At 45.5% G+C, this 17,494-nt stretch overlaps 1 protein-coding gene across 1 annotated transcript in view; it reads right to left on the reverse strand.

The window, feature by feature from the left end:
• LOC124004961 (protein Atg16l2) overlaps positions 1-17,494 on the reverse strand; it is an 83,567-nt gene that overhangs the window by 12,230 nt on the left and 53,843 nt on the right. The window contains exons 7-8 of the mRNA XM_046313765.1: positions 8,210-8,359; positions 6,923-6,970 (exon numbers count right to left, since the gene is read on the reverse strand). Of these exons, the coding sequence (XP_046169721.1) occupies positions 6,923-6,970; positions 8,210-8,359 (198 nt within the window). The remainder of the gene's footprint in view (positions 1-6,922; positions 6,971-8,209; positions 8,360-17,494) is intronic.

Consider the following 17,494-nt stretch of genomic DNA (forward strand, 5'->3'; position numbering starts at 1 on the left):
TCCTAACCTCCTGCCCAATGTATGACCATATTAGAGATACATATTTCCCCCAGATCACACAGATCCACAAAGAATTCGAAAACAAATCCAATTTTGATAAACTCCCATATCTACTGGGTGAAATTCCACAGTGTGCCATCACAGCAGCAAGATTTGTGACCTGTTGCCACAAGAAAAGGGCAACCAGTGAAGAACAAACACCATTGTAAATACAACCCAAATATTTAACTATTTGCACATCAATACAACACTGTAAATATACATAATATGACATAATAATTGTCTTGATTCTTTTGGAACTTCTGTGAGTGTTTACTGTTCATTTTTTATTGTTTATTATCTATTTCAATTGCTTTGGCAAAGTAGACATAAAATTGAAATTGAATTGAGAGAAGAGAGGAGATAGGAGAGAGAGAGAGAGAGGGAGAAGAGTGAAGAGAGAGAGAGAGATATAGAAGAGTGAAGAGAGAGAGAGATAGAAGGAGAGATAGGAGAGAGAGGGAGAAGAGTGAAGAGAGAGAGAGAGATATAGAAGAGTGAAGAGAGAGAGAGATAGAAGGAGAGATAGGAGAGAGAGGGAGAAGAGTGAAGAGAGATAGAAGGAGAGGGAAAGAGAGATAGAAGGATAGATAGGAGAGAGAGGGAGAAGAGTGAAGAGAGAGAGAGGAGAGATAGAAGGAGAGGGAAAGAGAGATAGAAGAGTGAAGAGAGAGAGATAATAGATAGAAAGATATATAGATATATAAGGAACAATTAGTTAGTTGAAGGCCGACATATCAATGCAATTCTGGGCTGATATCTGGCCACTACACTGTATCACTACAGTACCATATCCTGACTCCTGCACGGCCCTTAACAACATCACACCACAAAAGTATTCTAGTCCCGTCCATCTGCTGTCATGGCAACAGTAAAAATGCATTCAGAGGAAACCGGTTAGTATATCAGCAGGCATCAGAACAAAAACACTAAGCCAGAGCTAAGGATGATGTTAAAGAGTCTCTCTCATTCTCATTCTGTCTTGCTCGCTCTCTCTCTCTGTCTCTCTCTCTGTCTCTCTCTCTGTCTCTGTCTCTGTCTCTGTCTCTCTCTCTGTCTCTCTCTCTGTCTCTCTCTCTCCCTCCCTCTCTCCCTCTCTCTGTCTGTCTCTCTCCCTCTCTCTCTCTCTTTATATATCTCTCAGATCCAACAGAGAGGAACATGTAGCCCAGGTGTGTCAACCTCAATCCATGAAGTGTCTAGTGTCTGCTGGTTTTTCCTTTCAATTAAGACCTAGACAACCAGGTGAGGGGAGTTCCTTACCAACTAGTGACCTTAATTCATCAATTAAGACCTAGACAACCAGGTGAGGAGAGTTCCTTACCAACTAGTGACCTTAATTCATCAATTAAGACCTAGACAACCAGGTGAGGGGAGTTCCTTACCAACTAGTGACCTTAATTCATCAATTAAGACCTAGACAACCAGGTGAGGGGAGTTCCTTACCAACTAGTGACCTTAATTCATCAATTAAGACCTAGACAACCAGGTGAGGAGAGTTCCTTACCAACTAGTGACCTTAATTCATCAATTAAGACCTAGACAACCAGGTGAGGGGAGTTCCTTACCAACTAGTGACCTTAATTCATCAATTAAGACCTAGACAACCAGGTGAGGGGAGTTCCTCACCAACTAGTGACCTTAATTCATCAATTAAGACCTAGACAACCAGGTGAGGAGAGTTCCTCACCAACTAGTGACCTTAATTCATCAATTAAGACCTAGACAACCAGGTGAGGAGAGTTCCTTACCAACTAGTGACCTTAATTCATCAATTAAGACCTAGACAACCAGGTGAGGAGAGTTCCTTACCAACTAGTGACCTTAATTTATCAATTAAGACCTAGACAACCAGGTGAGGGGAGTTCCTTACCAACTAGTGACCTTAATTAATCAATTAAGACCTAGACAACCAGGTGAGGGGAGTTCCTCACCAACTAGTGACCTTAATTCATCAATTAAGACCTAGACAACCAGGTGAGGGGAGTTCCTTACCAACTAGTGACCTTAATTCATCAATTAAGAACAAGAGAGGAGTGGAAGGAGGGGACATACATGGCAGCGGAAGACATGCTCACCACAACCCTCTATTCCACTTCCTTTGAACTTCAGAACGGCATGTCAAGTCAACAGTCAGTCTGGTCACACAGAAGGAATATAAATTCATTCACGTCTCTCTTCTAAAAACCAACAAGTCTAGTTGTTGTTGTGAGATGTTTTGTCTTCTGTCATACATCTAGAAATTCCTCATCCAGTACGCTCTCACTGGTACGACTCACACACAAATATTATTCACTAATACTACTCACACACAAATATTATTCACTAATACTACTCGCAAACAAATATTATTCTCTAAATTGATTCACTAATTAATACTACTGACACACAAATATTATTCTCTAATATTATTCACTAATACTATTCACACACAAATATTATTCACTAATATTATTCACTAATACTACTCACACACAAATATTATTCACTAATACTACGCGCACATAAATATTACTCACTAATACTACACACACAGATATTACTCACTAATACTACACACACAGATATTATTCACTGATATTACTCACTAATACTACACACACAGATATTATTCACTAATATTAGACACTAATGTTAAATACCAATATCACTCACTAATATTCCACAGCAATACTACTCACTAATACTACACACTAGTATTACACAAGGGTATACTGTAGCTGATGTTATCCCCATTATCATTCAGTAGACTACAGATTCATCACAAAAGCAGCCAGACAGAGACAGACATCCAGCCAGACAGAGACAGACATCCAGCCAGACAGAGACAGACATCCAGCCAGACAGAGACAGACATCCAGACAGAGAGGCAGACATCCAGACAGACAGAGACAGACATCCAGACAGACAGAGACAGACATCCAGACAGACAGAGACAGACATCCAGACAGAGACAGACAGAGACAGACATCCAGACAGACAGAGACAGACATCCAGACAGAGACAGACAGAGACAGACATCCAGACAGAGACAGACATCCTGACAGAGACAGACATCCAGACAGATACAGACATCCAGACAGAGACAGACATCCAGACAGACAGAGACAGACATCCAGACAGAGACAGACATCCAGACAGAGACAGACATCCAGACAGACAGAGACAGACATCCAGACAGAGACAGACATCCAGACAGACAGAGACAGACATCCAGACAGACAGAGACAGACATCCAGACAGAGACAGACAGAGACAGACATCCAGACAGAGACAGACATCCTGACAGAGACAGACATCCTGACAGAGACAGACATCCAGACAGAGACAGACAGAGACAGACATCCAGACAGAGACAGACATCCTGACAGAGACAGACATCCAGACAGAGACAGACAGAGACAGACATCCAGACAGAGACAGACATCCTGACAGAGACAGACATCCAGACAGAGACAGACATCCTGACAGAGACAGACATCCTGACAGAGACAGACATCCAGACAGAGACAGACATCCGGACAGAGAGACAGACATCCGGACAGAGAGACAGACATCCAGACAGAGACAGACATCCAGACAGAGACAGACATCCTGACAGAGACAGACATCCAGACAGAGACAGACATCCAGACAGAGACAGACATCCAGACAGAGACAGACATCCAGACAGAGACAGACATCCTGACAGAGACAGACATCCAGACAGAGACAGACATCCAGACAGAGACAGACATCCAGACAGAGACAGACATCCGGACAGAGGCAGACATCCTGACAGACATCCAGACAGAGACAGACATCCAGACAGACATCCAGACAGACATCCAGACAGAGACAGACATCCAGACAGAGACAGACATCCAGACAGACATCCAGACAGAGACAGACATCCAGACAGAGACAGACATCCAGACAGAGACAGACATCCAGACAGACATCCAGACAGAGACAGACATCCAGACAGAGACAGACATCCAGACAGAGACAGACATCCTGACAGAGACAGACATCCAGACAGAGACAGACATCCAGACAGAGACAGACATCCTGACAGAGACAGACATCCAGACAGAGACAGACATCCTGACAGAGACAGACATCCAGACAGAGACAGACATCCAGACAGAGACAGACATCCTGACAGAGACAGACATCCAGACAGAGACAGACATCCTGACAGAGACAGACATCCAGACAGAGACAGACATCCAGACAGACAGAGACAGACATCCAGACAGAGACAGACATCCAGACAGAGACAGACATCCAGACAGACAGAGACAGACATCCAGACAGAGACAGACAGATACAGACATCCAGACAGATACAGACAGATACAGACATCCAGACAGAGACAGACATCCAGACAGAGACAGACAGAGACAGACATCCAGACAGAGACAGACATCCAGACAGAGACAGACATCCAGACAGAGACAGACAGAGACAGACATCCAGACAGATACAGACATCCAGACAGAGACAGACAGAGACAGACATCCAGACAGAGACAGACATCCAGACAGATACAGACATCCAGACAGATACAGACATCCAGACAGAGACAGACATCCAGACAGATACAGACATCCGGACAGACATGTAGCCAGGGATATGTAGCCAGGGAGATGTAGCCAGGGATATATAGCCAGGGATATGTAGCCAGGGATATGTAGCCAGGGATATATAGCCAGGGATATGTAGCCAGGGATATGTAGCCAGGGATATGTAGCCAGGGATATGTAGCCAGGGATATGGAGCCAGGGATATGGAGCCAGGGATATGGAGCCAGGGATATGTAGCCAGGGATATGTAGCCAGGGATATGTAGCCAGGGATATGTAGCCAGGGATATGTAGCCAGGGATAAGGAGCCAGGGATAAGGAGCCAGGGATATGGAGCCAGGGATATGGAGCCAGGGATATGGAGCCAGGGATATGGAGCCAGGGATATATAGCCAGGGATAAGGAGCCAGGGATAAGGAGCCAGGGATATGGAGCCAGGGATATGGAGCCAGGGATATGGAGCCAGGGATATGGAGCCAGGGATATGTAGCCAGGGATATGGAGCCAGGGATATATAGCCAGGGATAAGGAGCCAGGGATAAGGAGCCGGGGATAAGGAGCCATGGCAGGTTTCTACTTCTTTCTTGAAGTAGAACCTGTTTCTTCTGTTGAAGCTGGCAGACACTTACATTTTGGGATGCATTATTTACAATATCTATCGATCTCTAGATAAAGGAGGCTGGGTTGGTTGGACCAAACGCTGCTCTGACACGGCAGTCTGCGATTGGTTGGACCAAACTCTGCTCTGACACGGCAGTCTGGGGTTGGTTGGACCAAACTCTGCTCTGACACGGCAGTCTGGGGTTGGTTGGACCAAACGCTGCTCTGACACGGCAGTCTGGGGTTGGTTGGACCAAACGCTGCTCTGACACGGCAGTCTGGGATTGGTTGGACCAAACTATGCTCAGACACGCAGTCTGGGATTGGTTGGACCAAACTCTGCTCTGACACGGCAGTCTGGGATTGGTTGGACCAAACTCTGCTCTGACACGGCAGTCTGGGATTGGTTGGACCAAACTCTGCTCTGACACGGCAGTCTGGGATTGGTTGGACCAAACTCTGCTCTGACACGCAGTCTGGGATTGGTTGGACCAAACTATGCTCAGACACGCAGTCTGGGATTGGTTGGACCAAACTCTGCTCTGACACGGCAGTCTGGGATTGGTTGGACCAAACGCTGCTCTGACACGGCAGTCTGGGATTGGTTGGACCAAACTATGCTCTGACACGGCAGTCTGGGATTGGTTGGACCAAACTCTGCTCTGACACGGCAGTCTGGGATTGGTTGGACCAAACGCTGCTCTGACACGGCAGTCTGGCATGGTGCTATTGATATCTGTAGCCAGCTGAGCCTTGGAGAGACACAGCGAAATAGGAGGTGACTATTCCACTCCCTTAGGACATTATAAAACCTCAGCTGGCAAATGAAGCATGTTGTGCCAGCTATCTTATACCCCAGGACGCTGTACCATCCTGTACCATCCTACAGACTGTGTTGTAACCCAGGGTCCTGTACCATCCTACAGACTGTGTTGTAACCCAGGGTCCTGTACCATCCTACAGACTGTGTTGTATTCCAGGGTCCTGTACCATCCTACAGACTGTGTTGTAACCCAGGGTCCTGTACCATCCTACAGACTGTGTTGTAACCCAGGGTCCTGTAACATCCTACAGACTGTGTTGTAACCCAGGGTCCTGTACCATCCTACAGACTGTGTTGTAACCCAGGGTCCCGTACCATCCTACAGACTGTGTTGTAACCCAGGGTCCTGTACCATCCTACAGACTGTGTTGTAACCCAGGGTCCTGTACCATCCTACAGACTGTGTTGTATTCCAGGGTCTTGTACCATCCTACAGACTGTGTTGTAACCCAGGGTCCTGTACCATCCTACAGACTGTGTTGTAACCCAGGGTCCTGTACCATCCTACAGACTGTGTTGTAACCCAGGGTCCTGTACCATCCTACAGACTGTGTTGTAACCCAGGGTCCTGTACCATCCTACAGACTGTGTTGTAACCCAGGGTCCTGTACCATCCTACAGACTGTGTTGTACCCCAGGGTCCTGTACCATCCTACAGACTGTGTTGTAACCCAGGGTCCTGCACCATCCTACAGACTGTGTTGTAACCCAGGGTCCTGTACCATCCTACAGACTGTGTTGTAACCCAGGGTCCTGTACCATCCTACAGACTGTGTTGTAACCCAGGGTCCTGTACCATCCTACAGACTGTGTTGTAACCCAGGGTCCTGTACCATCCTACAGACTGTGTTGTACCACAGGCCCCTAGAGTCAGGGTTAGAATAAGCGCTCACCTGAATATAGCCTTGGTGCTGTCACAGCCACATTTGAAGCCCTCAGCTCTGAAATGAGAGATAAGGACAGTTATCAGACACACTAACATCCAGGGTTAGCTCTATAGGGGAGGAGTTAGGTCAGAGATAGACCAGGGTTAGCTCTATAGGGGAGGAGTTAGGTCAGAGATAGACCAGGGTTAGCTCTATAGGGGAGGAGTTAGATCAGAGATAGACCAGGGTTAGCTCTATAGGGGAGGAGTTAGATCAGAGATAGACCAGGGTTAGTTCTATAGGGGAGGAGTCAGGTCAGAGATAGACCAGGGTTAGCTCTATAGGGGAGGAGTTAGGCCAGAGATAGACTGGGGTTTGCTCTATAGGGGAGGAGTCAGGTCAGAGATAGACCAGGGTTAGTTCTATAGGGGAGGAGTCAGGTCAGTTAGCTCTATAGGGGAGGAGAGTCAGGTCAGAGATAGACCAGGGTTAGCTCTATAGGGGAGGAGTCAGGTCAGAGATAGACCAGGGTTAGCTCTATAGGGGAGGAGTCAGGTCAGAGATAGACCGGGGTTAGCTATACGGAGGGGAGGAGTCAGTTCAGAGATAGACCAGGGTTAGTTCTATAGGGGAGGAGTTAGGTCAGTTAGCTCTATAGGGGAGGAGAGTCAGGTCAGAGATAGACCAGGGTTAGCTCTATAGGGGAGGAGTCAGGTCAGAGATAGACCGGGGTTAGCTATACGGAGGGGAGGAGTCAGGTCAGAGATAGACCAGGGTTAGTTCTATAGGGGAGGAGTTAGGTCAGAGATCGACCAGGGTTAGCTCTATAGGGGAGGAGTCAGGTCAGAGATAGACCAGGGTTAGCTCTATAGGGGAGGAGTTAGGTCAGAGATAGACCGGGGTTAGCTCTACGGAGGGGAGGAGTCAGGTCAGAGATAGACCAGGGTTAGTTCTATTAGGGGAGGAGTCAGGTCAGAGATAGACCGGGGTTAGCTATACGGAGGGGAGGAGTCAGGTCAGAGATAGACCAGGGTTAGCTCTATAGGGGAGGAGTTAGGTCAGAGATAGACCGGGGTTAGCTCTACGGAGGGGAGGAGTCAGGTCAGAGATAGACCAGGGTTAGTTCTATTAGGGGAGGAGTCAGGTCAGAGACAGACCAGGGGGGATACCAGTGTATTGCCCCGACTGCATACAATGTGTTCGGACGGTAAGATGGAAACGACTCAATATCGCCATCTGCAGGCCTTCGGCCTAGGATCAACACAGAACACTACAGTACATTATTAGAGCACCATGCCACACTGGTCTGGCTACCTGAAGCATATCCTGGAGCTGTTCATGCGAAGGTCAACCACCTGCAGACTCTCGTCTCTGGAGCAGCTGAGGAGCTGACGGTGGTCAGTAGAGATGTCCAGAGATGTTACCTTCCCCTGGAGAGGAACCTCCTGGGTACAGCTGGCAGCCCTGGGGAGGGGGACAGAGGGGGGAGGGGGACGGAGAGGGAGGGGGGACGGAGAGGGGAGGGGAGAGAGGGGCGGGGGGAGGGGGAAGGCAGTGAGTCACATCTCAACATGGTCTAGCAGAATGTGCCTTACTGAACTGTATGTAACATAGCAACGTGCCTTACTGTACTGTAACATAGCAACGTGCCTAACTGTACTGTATGTAACATAGCAACGTGCCTTACTGAACTGTATGTAACATAGAAACGTGCCTAACTGTACTGTATGTAACATAGCAACGTGCCTTACTGTACTGTACTGTAACATAGCAACGTGCCTTACTGTACTGTACTGTAACATAGCAACGTGCCTAACTGTACTGTACTGTAACATAGCAACGTGCCTAACTGTACTGTACTGTAACATAGCAACGTGCCTAACTGTACTGTACTGTAACATAGCAACGTGCCTAACTGTACTGTAACATAGCAACGTGCCTAACTGAACTGTATGTAACATAGCAACGTGCCTTACTGTACTGTAACATAGCAACGTGCCTAACTGTACTGTATGTAACATAGCAACGTGCCTTACTGTACTGAATGTAACATAGCAACGTGCCTAACTGTACTGTACTGTAACATAGCAACGTGCCTTACTGTACTGTATGTAACATAGCAACGTGCCTAACTGTACTGTATGTAACATAGCAACGTGCCTTACTGTACTGTACTGTAACATAGCAACGTGCCTAACTGTACTGTATGTAACATAGCAACGTGCCTTACTGTACTGTATGTAACATAGCAACGTGCCTTACTGTACTGTATGTAACATAGCAACGTGCCTTACTGTACTGTACTGTAACATAGCAATGTGCCTAACTGTACTGTATGTAACATAGCAACGTGCCTTACTGTACTGTAACATAGCAACGTGCCTAACTGTACTGCATGTAACATAGCAACGTGCCTTACTGTACTGTACTGTAACATAGCAACGTGCCTTACTGTACTGTACTGTAACATAGCAACGTGCCTTACTGTACTGTACTGTAACATAGCAACGTGCCTAACTGAACTGTATGTAACATAGCAACGTGCCTTACTGTACTGTACTGTAACATAGCAACGTGCCTAACTGTACTGTATGTAACATAGCAACGTGCCTTACTGTACTGTATGTAACATAGCAACGTGCCTTACTGTACTGTATGTAACATAGCAACGTGCCTAACTGTACTGTATGTAACATAGCAACGTGCCTTACTGTACTGTAACATAGCAACGTGCCTAACTGTACTGTATGTAACATAGCAACGTGCCTTACTGTACTGTATGTAACATAGCAACGTGCCTTACTGTACTGTATGTAACATAGCAACGTGCCTTACTGTACTGTACTGTAACATAGCAACGTGCCTAACTGTACTGTATGTAACATAGCAACGTGCCTTACTGTACTGTAACATAGCAACGTGCCTAACTGTACTGCATGTAACATAGCAACGTGCCTTACTGTACTGTATGTAACATAGCAACGTGCCTAACTGTACTGTATGTAACATAGCAACGTGCCTTACTGTACTGTATGTAACATAGCAACGTGCCTTACTGTACTGTATGTAACATAGCAACGTGCCTTACTGTACTGTAACATAGCAACGTGCCTAACTGTACTGTATGTAACATAGCAACGTGCCTTACTGTACTGTAACATAGCAACGTGCCTAACTGTACTGCATGTAACATAGCAACGTGCCTTACTGTACTGTATGTAACATAGCAACGTGCCTTACTGTACTGTATGTAACATAGCAACGTGCCTTACTGTACTGTACTGTAACATAGCAACGTGCCTAACTGTACTGCATGTAACATAGCAACGTGCCTAACGGAACTATAGCAGGTAGCTAACTGTACTGTAACATAGCAACGTGCCTTACTGTACTGTAACATAGCAACGTGCCTAACTGTACTGCATGTAACATAGCAACGTGCCTTACTGTACTGCATGTAACATAGCAACGTGCCTAACTGTACTGCATGTAACATAGCAACGTGCCTAACGGAACTACTAGCTAACTGTACTGTATGTAACATAGCAACGTGCCTTACTGTACTGTAACATGTAACTGTACTGCATGTAACATAGCAACGTGCCTTACTGTACTGCATGTAACATAGCAACGTGCCTAACTGTACTGCATGTAACATAGCAACGTGCCTAACTGTACTGCATGTAACATAGCAACGTGCCTAACGGAACTATAGCAGGTAGCTAACTGTACTGTATGTAACATAGCAACGTGCCTTACTGTACTGTAACATAGCAACGTGCCTAACTGTACTGCATGTAACATAGCAACGTGCCTAACTGAACTATAGCAGGTAGCTAACTGTAATACAATAGTGAAAAGATTGATCAACATCATTGACCTGTAAACTACAGAGTTATGAAGTGTTTGATTATTAAAGAGTAGCAGCTTCTACTGAGGGAGAAACAGAAAACCCCCTGCAGGTCTGTTGTAGGGTTAGGGTTAGGGTGTAGGGTTAGGGTGTAGGGTTAGGGTGTAAGGTTAGGGTGTAAGGTTAGGGTATCGGGTGTAGGGTTAGGGTATAAGGTTAGGGTGTAAGGTTAGGGTATAAGGTTAGGGTGTAAGGTTAGGGTGTAGGGTTAGGGTATCGGGTGTAGGGTTAGGGTATAGGGTGTAGGGTTAGGGTGTAAGGTTAGGGTGTAGGGTTATGGTGTAGGGTTAGGGTGTAGGGTTAGGGTATGTTAAGGTGTAGGGTTAGGGTGTAAGGTTAGGGTGTAAAGTTAGGGTGTAGGGTTAGGGTGTAAGGTTAGGGTGTAGGGTATAAGGTTAGGGTGTAAGGTTAGGGTGTAAGGTTAGGGTGTAGGGTTAGGGTGTAGGGTTAGGGTGTAAGGTTAGGGTATGTTAAGGTGTAGGGTTAGGGTGTAAGGTTAGGGTGTAAAGTTAGGGTGTAGGGTTAGGGTGTAAGGTTAGGGTGTAGGGTATAAGGTTAGGGTGTAAGGTTAGGGTGTAGGGTATAAGGTTAGGGTGTAAGGTTAGGGTGTAAGGTTAGGGTGTAGGGTTAGGGTATGTTAAGGTGTAGGGTTAGGGTGTAAGGTTAGGGTGTAAAGTTAGGGTGTAGGGTTAGGGTGTAAGGTTAGGGTGTAGGGTATAAGGTTAGGGTGTAAGGTTAGGGTGTAAGGTTAGGGTGTAGGGTTAGGGTGTAGGGTTAGGGTGTAAGGTTAGGGTGTAAGGTTAGGGTGTAGGGTTAGGGTGTAGTGTTAGGGTGTAGGGTTAGGGTGTAAGGTGTAGTGTTAGGGTGTAAGGTGTAGGGTGTAGGGTTAGGGTGTAGGGTGTAGTGTTAGGGTGTAAGGTGTAGGGTGTAGGGTGTAGTGTTAGGGTGTAAGGTGTAGGGTGTAAGGTGTAGTGTTAGGGTGTAGGGTGTAAGGTGTAAGGTGTAACGTGTAAGGTGTAAGGTGTAGGGTGTAAGGTGTAGGGTGTAAGGTGTAAGGTGTAGGGTGTAAGGTGTAGGGTGTAAGGTGTAAGGTGTAGGGTGTAAGGTGTAGGGTGTAAGGTGTAAGGTGTAAGGTGTAAGGTGTAAGGTGTAGGGTGTAAGGTGTAAGGTGTAGGGTGTAAGGGGAAAGGTGTAGGGTGTAAGGTGTAAGGTGTAGGGTGTAAGGTGTAGGGTGTAAGGTGTAAGGTGTAGGGTGTAAGGTGTAAGGTGTAGGGTTAGGGTAACGCAGGTCTGTTGGGCTGTAGGGTTGGGCTGTAGGGTTGGGCTGTAGGGTGTAGGGTTAGGGTGTAAGGTGTAAGGTTAGGGTTACGCAGGTCTGTTGGGCTGTAGGGTTAGGGTGTAGGGTTAGGGTGTAGGGTTGGGCTGTAGGGTGTAGGGTGTAAGGTTAGGGTTACCCAGGTCTGTTGGGCTGTAGCGATTCACTATCAACGTGGTGAAACTAATAAATATAGAAATGAACACCAAACATGTAGCGCAGCAAATATCACTAATGTCATAACAGAGACAACCCCAAAACAGAAGGGGCTGGGGGGTGATGGAGAGAGACTATTATGTAGGTGGACTGTTGCTAAGCGACAGTGGAACATGAAAGTCTGCAGTTGACGAATAGCAGGGGAGTGAAGGAGGGATGTCAGAGAGAGAGAGAGGCCCTGCTGCTGCTTGGAGCTTACAACAACCATCATTATCATCTCCAACACACAGAACACAGCAAGGAATAGAGAACATGTACTTAGTCATCTAGAGACAATATAATGTCCATGGTAATGTAGCGAGAATAGACAATGTCCATGGTAATGTAGAGAAGACAATATAATGTCAACAGTAATGTAGAGAAGACAATATAATGTCAACGATAATGTAGAGAATAGACATTAAAATGTCCTTGGTAATGTAGAGAGAATAGACAATATAATGTCCACAGTAATGTAGAGAATAGACAATAAAATGTCCACGATAATGTAGAGAGAATAGACAATATAATGTCCATGGTAATGTAGAGAAGACAATATAATGTCCATGGTAATGTAGTAAAGACAATATAATGTCCACGGTAATGTAGAGAGAATAGACAATATAATGTCCACGATAATGTAAAGAGAATAGACAATATAATGTCCTTGGTAATGTAGAGAGAATAGACAATATAATGTCCACGGTAATGTAGAGAAGACAATATAATGTCCACGGTAATGTAGAGAAGACAATATAATGTCCACGGTAATGTAGAGAAGACAATATAATGTCCACGGTAATGTAGAGAGAATAGACAATATAATGTCCACGGTAATGTAGAGAATAGACAATAAAATGTCCTTGGTAATGTAGAGAAGACAATATAATGTCCACGATAATGTAGAGAGAATAGACAATATATAATGTCAACGGTAATGTAGAGAGAATAGACAATATAATGTCCACGATAATGTAGAGAAGACAATATAATGTCCTTGGTAATGTAGAGAAGACAATATAATGTCCACGGTAATGTAGAGAAGACAATATAATGTCCAAGGTAATGTAGAGAAGACAATATAATGTCCACGGTAATGTAGAGAAGACAATATAATGTCCTTGGTAATGTAGAGAGAATAGACAATATAATGTCCACGGTAATGTAGAGAATAGACAATATAATGTCCATGGTAATGTAGAGAGAATAGACAATATAATGTCCACGGTAATGTAGAGAGAATAGACAATATAATGTCCACGGTAATGTAGAGAAGACAATATAATGTCCACGGTAATGTAGAGAAGACAATATAATGTCCTTGGTAATGTAGAGAGAATAGACAATATAATGTCCACGGTAATGTAGAGAGAATAGACAATATAATGTCCACGGTAATGTAGAGAGAATAGACAATATAATGTCCACGGTAATGTAGAGAGAATAGACAATATAATGTCCACGGTAATGTAGAGAGAAGCAATTAGATATAATGTACTAAATGGCAGATCAGAGCGAGGAGAGCTAAACAGGATTATATTTACAGTATGTTCTGTGGTGATCTCCGTCATCTGCCAGCTATACAAGTGGATCTATGATCGGCTATGAAAAGCCAACTGACATTTACTCCTGAGGTGCTGACCTATTGCACCCTTGACAACTACTGTGATTATTATTTGACCCTGCGGGTAATTTATGAACATTTGAACATCTTGGCCATGTTCTGTTATAATCTCCACCCGATAAAGCCACCCCTCATAGCCTGGTTCCTCTAGGTTTTTTCCTAGGTTTTGGCCTTTCTAGGGAGTTTTTCCTGGCCACCGTGCTTCTACACCTGCATTGCTTGCTGTTTGGGGTTTTAGGCTGGGTTTCTGTACAGCACTTTGATATATCAGCTGATGTTAGAAGGGCTATATAAATCAATCTGATTTGATCTACTGTAATGTAAGGAAAAAGACAAGACACTGAGCATTATGACCATGAAATTAGCCCAAATCATAACACTTAATAATAATGCTAATTCGTTTGGACATCGCCATTACAACTATATCAGGATGGATTAATAAATATAACTGGCTCGGGTATCAATTAACCACATTACTGTGAAGGTGTTAACAGTGTGTCAGTTAGCCCAGCTGATACCAAACAGAAGAGGCTATATCCAGCATTAGCTAACCCTAAATTTACCATCAGCTAACCTTAACCCTATAGCTACCGTTAGCTAACCCTAAATCTACCGTCAGCTAACCCTATAGCTACCGTTAGCTAACCTTATAGCTACTGTTAGCTAACCCTAACCCTATAGCTACTAACGCTAACCCCATCTCTACGGTTAACTAACCCTAACCCTATAGCTATTGTTAGCTAACCCTAACTACTAACCCTAAATCTACTGTTAGCTAGCCCTAACCCTTTAGCTACTGTTAGCTAACCCTAACTCTATAGCTACTGTGAGCTAACCCCAACCCTTTAGCTACTGTTAGCTAACCCTAACTTTATAGCTACTGTGAGCTAACCCTAACTCTATAGCTACTGTGAGCTAACCCCAACCCTTTAGCTACTGTTAGCTAACCCTAACTTTATAGCTACTGTGAGCTAACCCTAACTCTATAGCTACTGTGAGATAACCCTAACCCTATAGCTACTGTGAGGTAACCCTAACCCTATAGCTACTGTTAGCTAACCCTATAGCTATCATTAACTAACCCTGACCCTATACATTACATGACCAAAAGTATGTGGACACCTGCTTGTCAAACATCTCATTCCAGAATCATGGGCATTAATATGGAGTTGGTCCCCACTTTGCTGCTATAACAGCCTCCACTCTCCTGGGAAGGCTTTCCACTAGATGTTGGAACATTGCTGCTATAACAGCCTCCACTCTTCTGGGAAGGCTTTCCACTAGATGTTGGAACATTGCTGCTATAACAGCCTCCACTCTTCTGGGAAGGCTTTCCACTAGATGTTGGAACATTGATGCTTTAACATCCTCCACTCTTCTGGGAAGGCTTTCCACTAGATGTTGGAACATTGCTGCTATAACAGCCTCCACTCTTCTGGGAAGGCTTTCCACTAGATGTTGGAACATTGCTGCGGGGACTTGCTTGCATTCAGCCACAAGAGCATTATTAAGGTCAGGCGCTGATGTTGGGTGATTAGGCCTGGCTCGCAGATGACGTTCCAATTCATCCCAAAGGTGTTCAATGGGGTTGAGGTCAGGGCTCTGTACAGGCCAGTGAAGTTTTTCCACACCGATCTCGACAAACCATTTCTGTATGGACCTTGCTTTGCGCACAAGGGCATTGTCATGCTGAAACAGGAAAGGGCCTTCCCCAAACTGTTGCCACAAAGTTGGAAGCACAGAATCATCTAGAATGTCATTGTAAGCTGTAGCATTAAGATTTCCCTTCACTAGAATTAAGGGTCCCGAACCATGAAAACCAGCCCCAGACCATTATTCTTCCTCAATCAAACTTTACAGTTGGCACTATGCATTCGGGCAGGTAGTCTTCTCCCGGCATCCGGCGTCCAATAATGGTGCCACAGTTGCTAAGCTCTTCAAAAAGGCCACTCTACTAACAATGTTTGTCTATGGAGATTGCATGGCTGTGTGCTCGGTTTTAGACACCTGACAGCAACGGGTGCGGCTGAAAAAGCCGAATCCACTCATTTGAAAGGTTGTCCGCATACTTTTGTACATATAGTGCATCTACCATTAGCCAGTGTTGTAGTCTGAGTCAAGTCTGAGTCAAGTCCCAAGTCTGAGTCAAGTCCCGAGTCCGAGTCAAGTCCCGAGTCCGAGTCAAGTCCCGAGTCCGAGTCAAGTCCCGAGTCCGAGTCAAGTCCCGAGTCCGAGTCATGTCCCAAGTCCGAGTCATGTCCTAAGTCCGAGTCAAGTCCCAAGTCCGAGTCAAGTCCCAAGTCCGAGTCATGTCCCAAGTCCGAGTCAAGTCCCACGTCCGAGTCAAGTCCCAAGTCATGTCCCGAGTCCCCATGGCTGAAGTCCGAGTCGAGTCCAGATCCGAGTCACCAATAGTCGAGTCACGTGTCCATCAATTTACAAGTGTTCTTATTAGGTAATTGTTTCTAGTCGCCACCAGGCGGCAGTATATCGCCACTCACTCATAAAAAAAAACCGAACTGTTTATTTCTTAACTAGGCAAAGCTAAAGAGTAGGCTGGTGACTGGAGGTCACAGTGAAGGAAGAGAGTCGCTTGCGTGATGTGTAACTTATGATTGGAGGCTGAGCCAGAGCCTGTGCAAAATCCTCGCTTTCTCCCCCGCAACTCACCAGCTGATGTAGGCTTTGTGTGTCGTCTGTGCACCCAGGGCGCCTAATATTCAGTCCAAGTGTAAGTGCAAACACAAGTCAAGAGAAGGCAAGTCTGAGTCACCATTGGTCAGGAAGACGAGTTATCAATGGTCAAGATGGCGAGTCCGAGTGAGTCATCAATGGTCAGGAAGGCGAGTCCGAATGAGTCACCATTGGGTCAGGAAGGCGAGTCCGAGTGAGTCATCAATGGTCAAGATGGCTAGTCCGAGTGAGTCACCAATGGTCAAGTCTAAGTCGAGTCACGAAAATCTGGACTCGAGTCCGAGTCGTGGACTCAAGAACTACAACACTGCCGTTAGCTAACCCTATAGCTCCCGGAGAAACAGACATGTAGTCAGGGTTAGAGGTTAGGGAAGAAACAGACATAGGGTCAGAGGTCAGAGGAGAAAGAGACATGTAAGTCAGGGTCAGAGGTCAGGGGAGAAACAGACATGTAGTCAGGGTCAGAAGTCAGGGGAGAAACAGACATGTAGTCAGGGTCAGAAGTCAGAGGAGAAAGAGACATGTAAGTCAGGGTCAGAGGTCAGGGAAGAAACAGACATGTAGTCAGAAGTCAGGGGAGAAACAGACATGTAGTCAGGGTCAGAAGTCAGGGGAGAAACAGACATGTAGTCAGGGTCAGAAGTCAGAGGAGAAAGAGACATGTAAGTCAGGGTCAGAGGTCAGGGAAGAAACAGACATGTAAGTCAGGGTCAGAGGTCAGGGAAGAAACAGACATGTAGTCAGGGTTATAGAGCTCAGGAGAGAAACAGACACTGAGGTAGAACTCATCTGTCAAATTCTGAGGTCATTATTCTGATTTCACCAAGTCATCTCAGGATAAAACCAGACAGGGTCAGGATA

This window comes from Oncorhynchus gorbuscha, linkage group LG19 (assembly GCF_021184085.1).
Source record: "Oncorhynchus gorbuscha isolate QuinsamMale2020 ecotype Even-year linkage group LG19, OgorEven_v1.0, whole genome shotgun sequence".
Taxonomy (NCBI): Eukaryota; Metazoa; Chordata; class Actinopteri; order Salmoniformes; family Salmonidae; genus Oncorhynchus; species Oncorhynchus gorbuscha.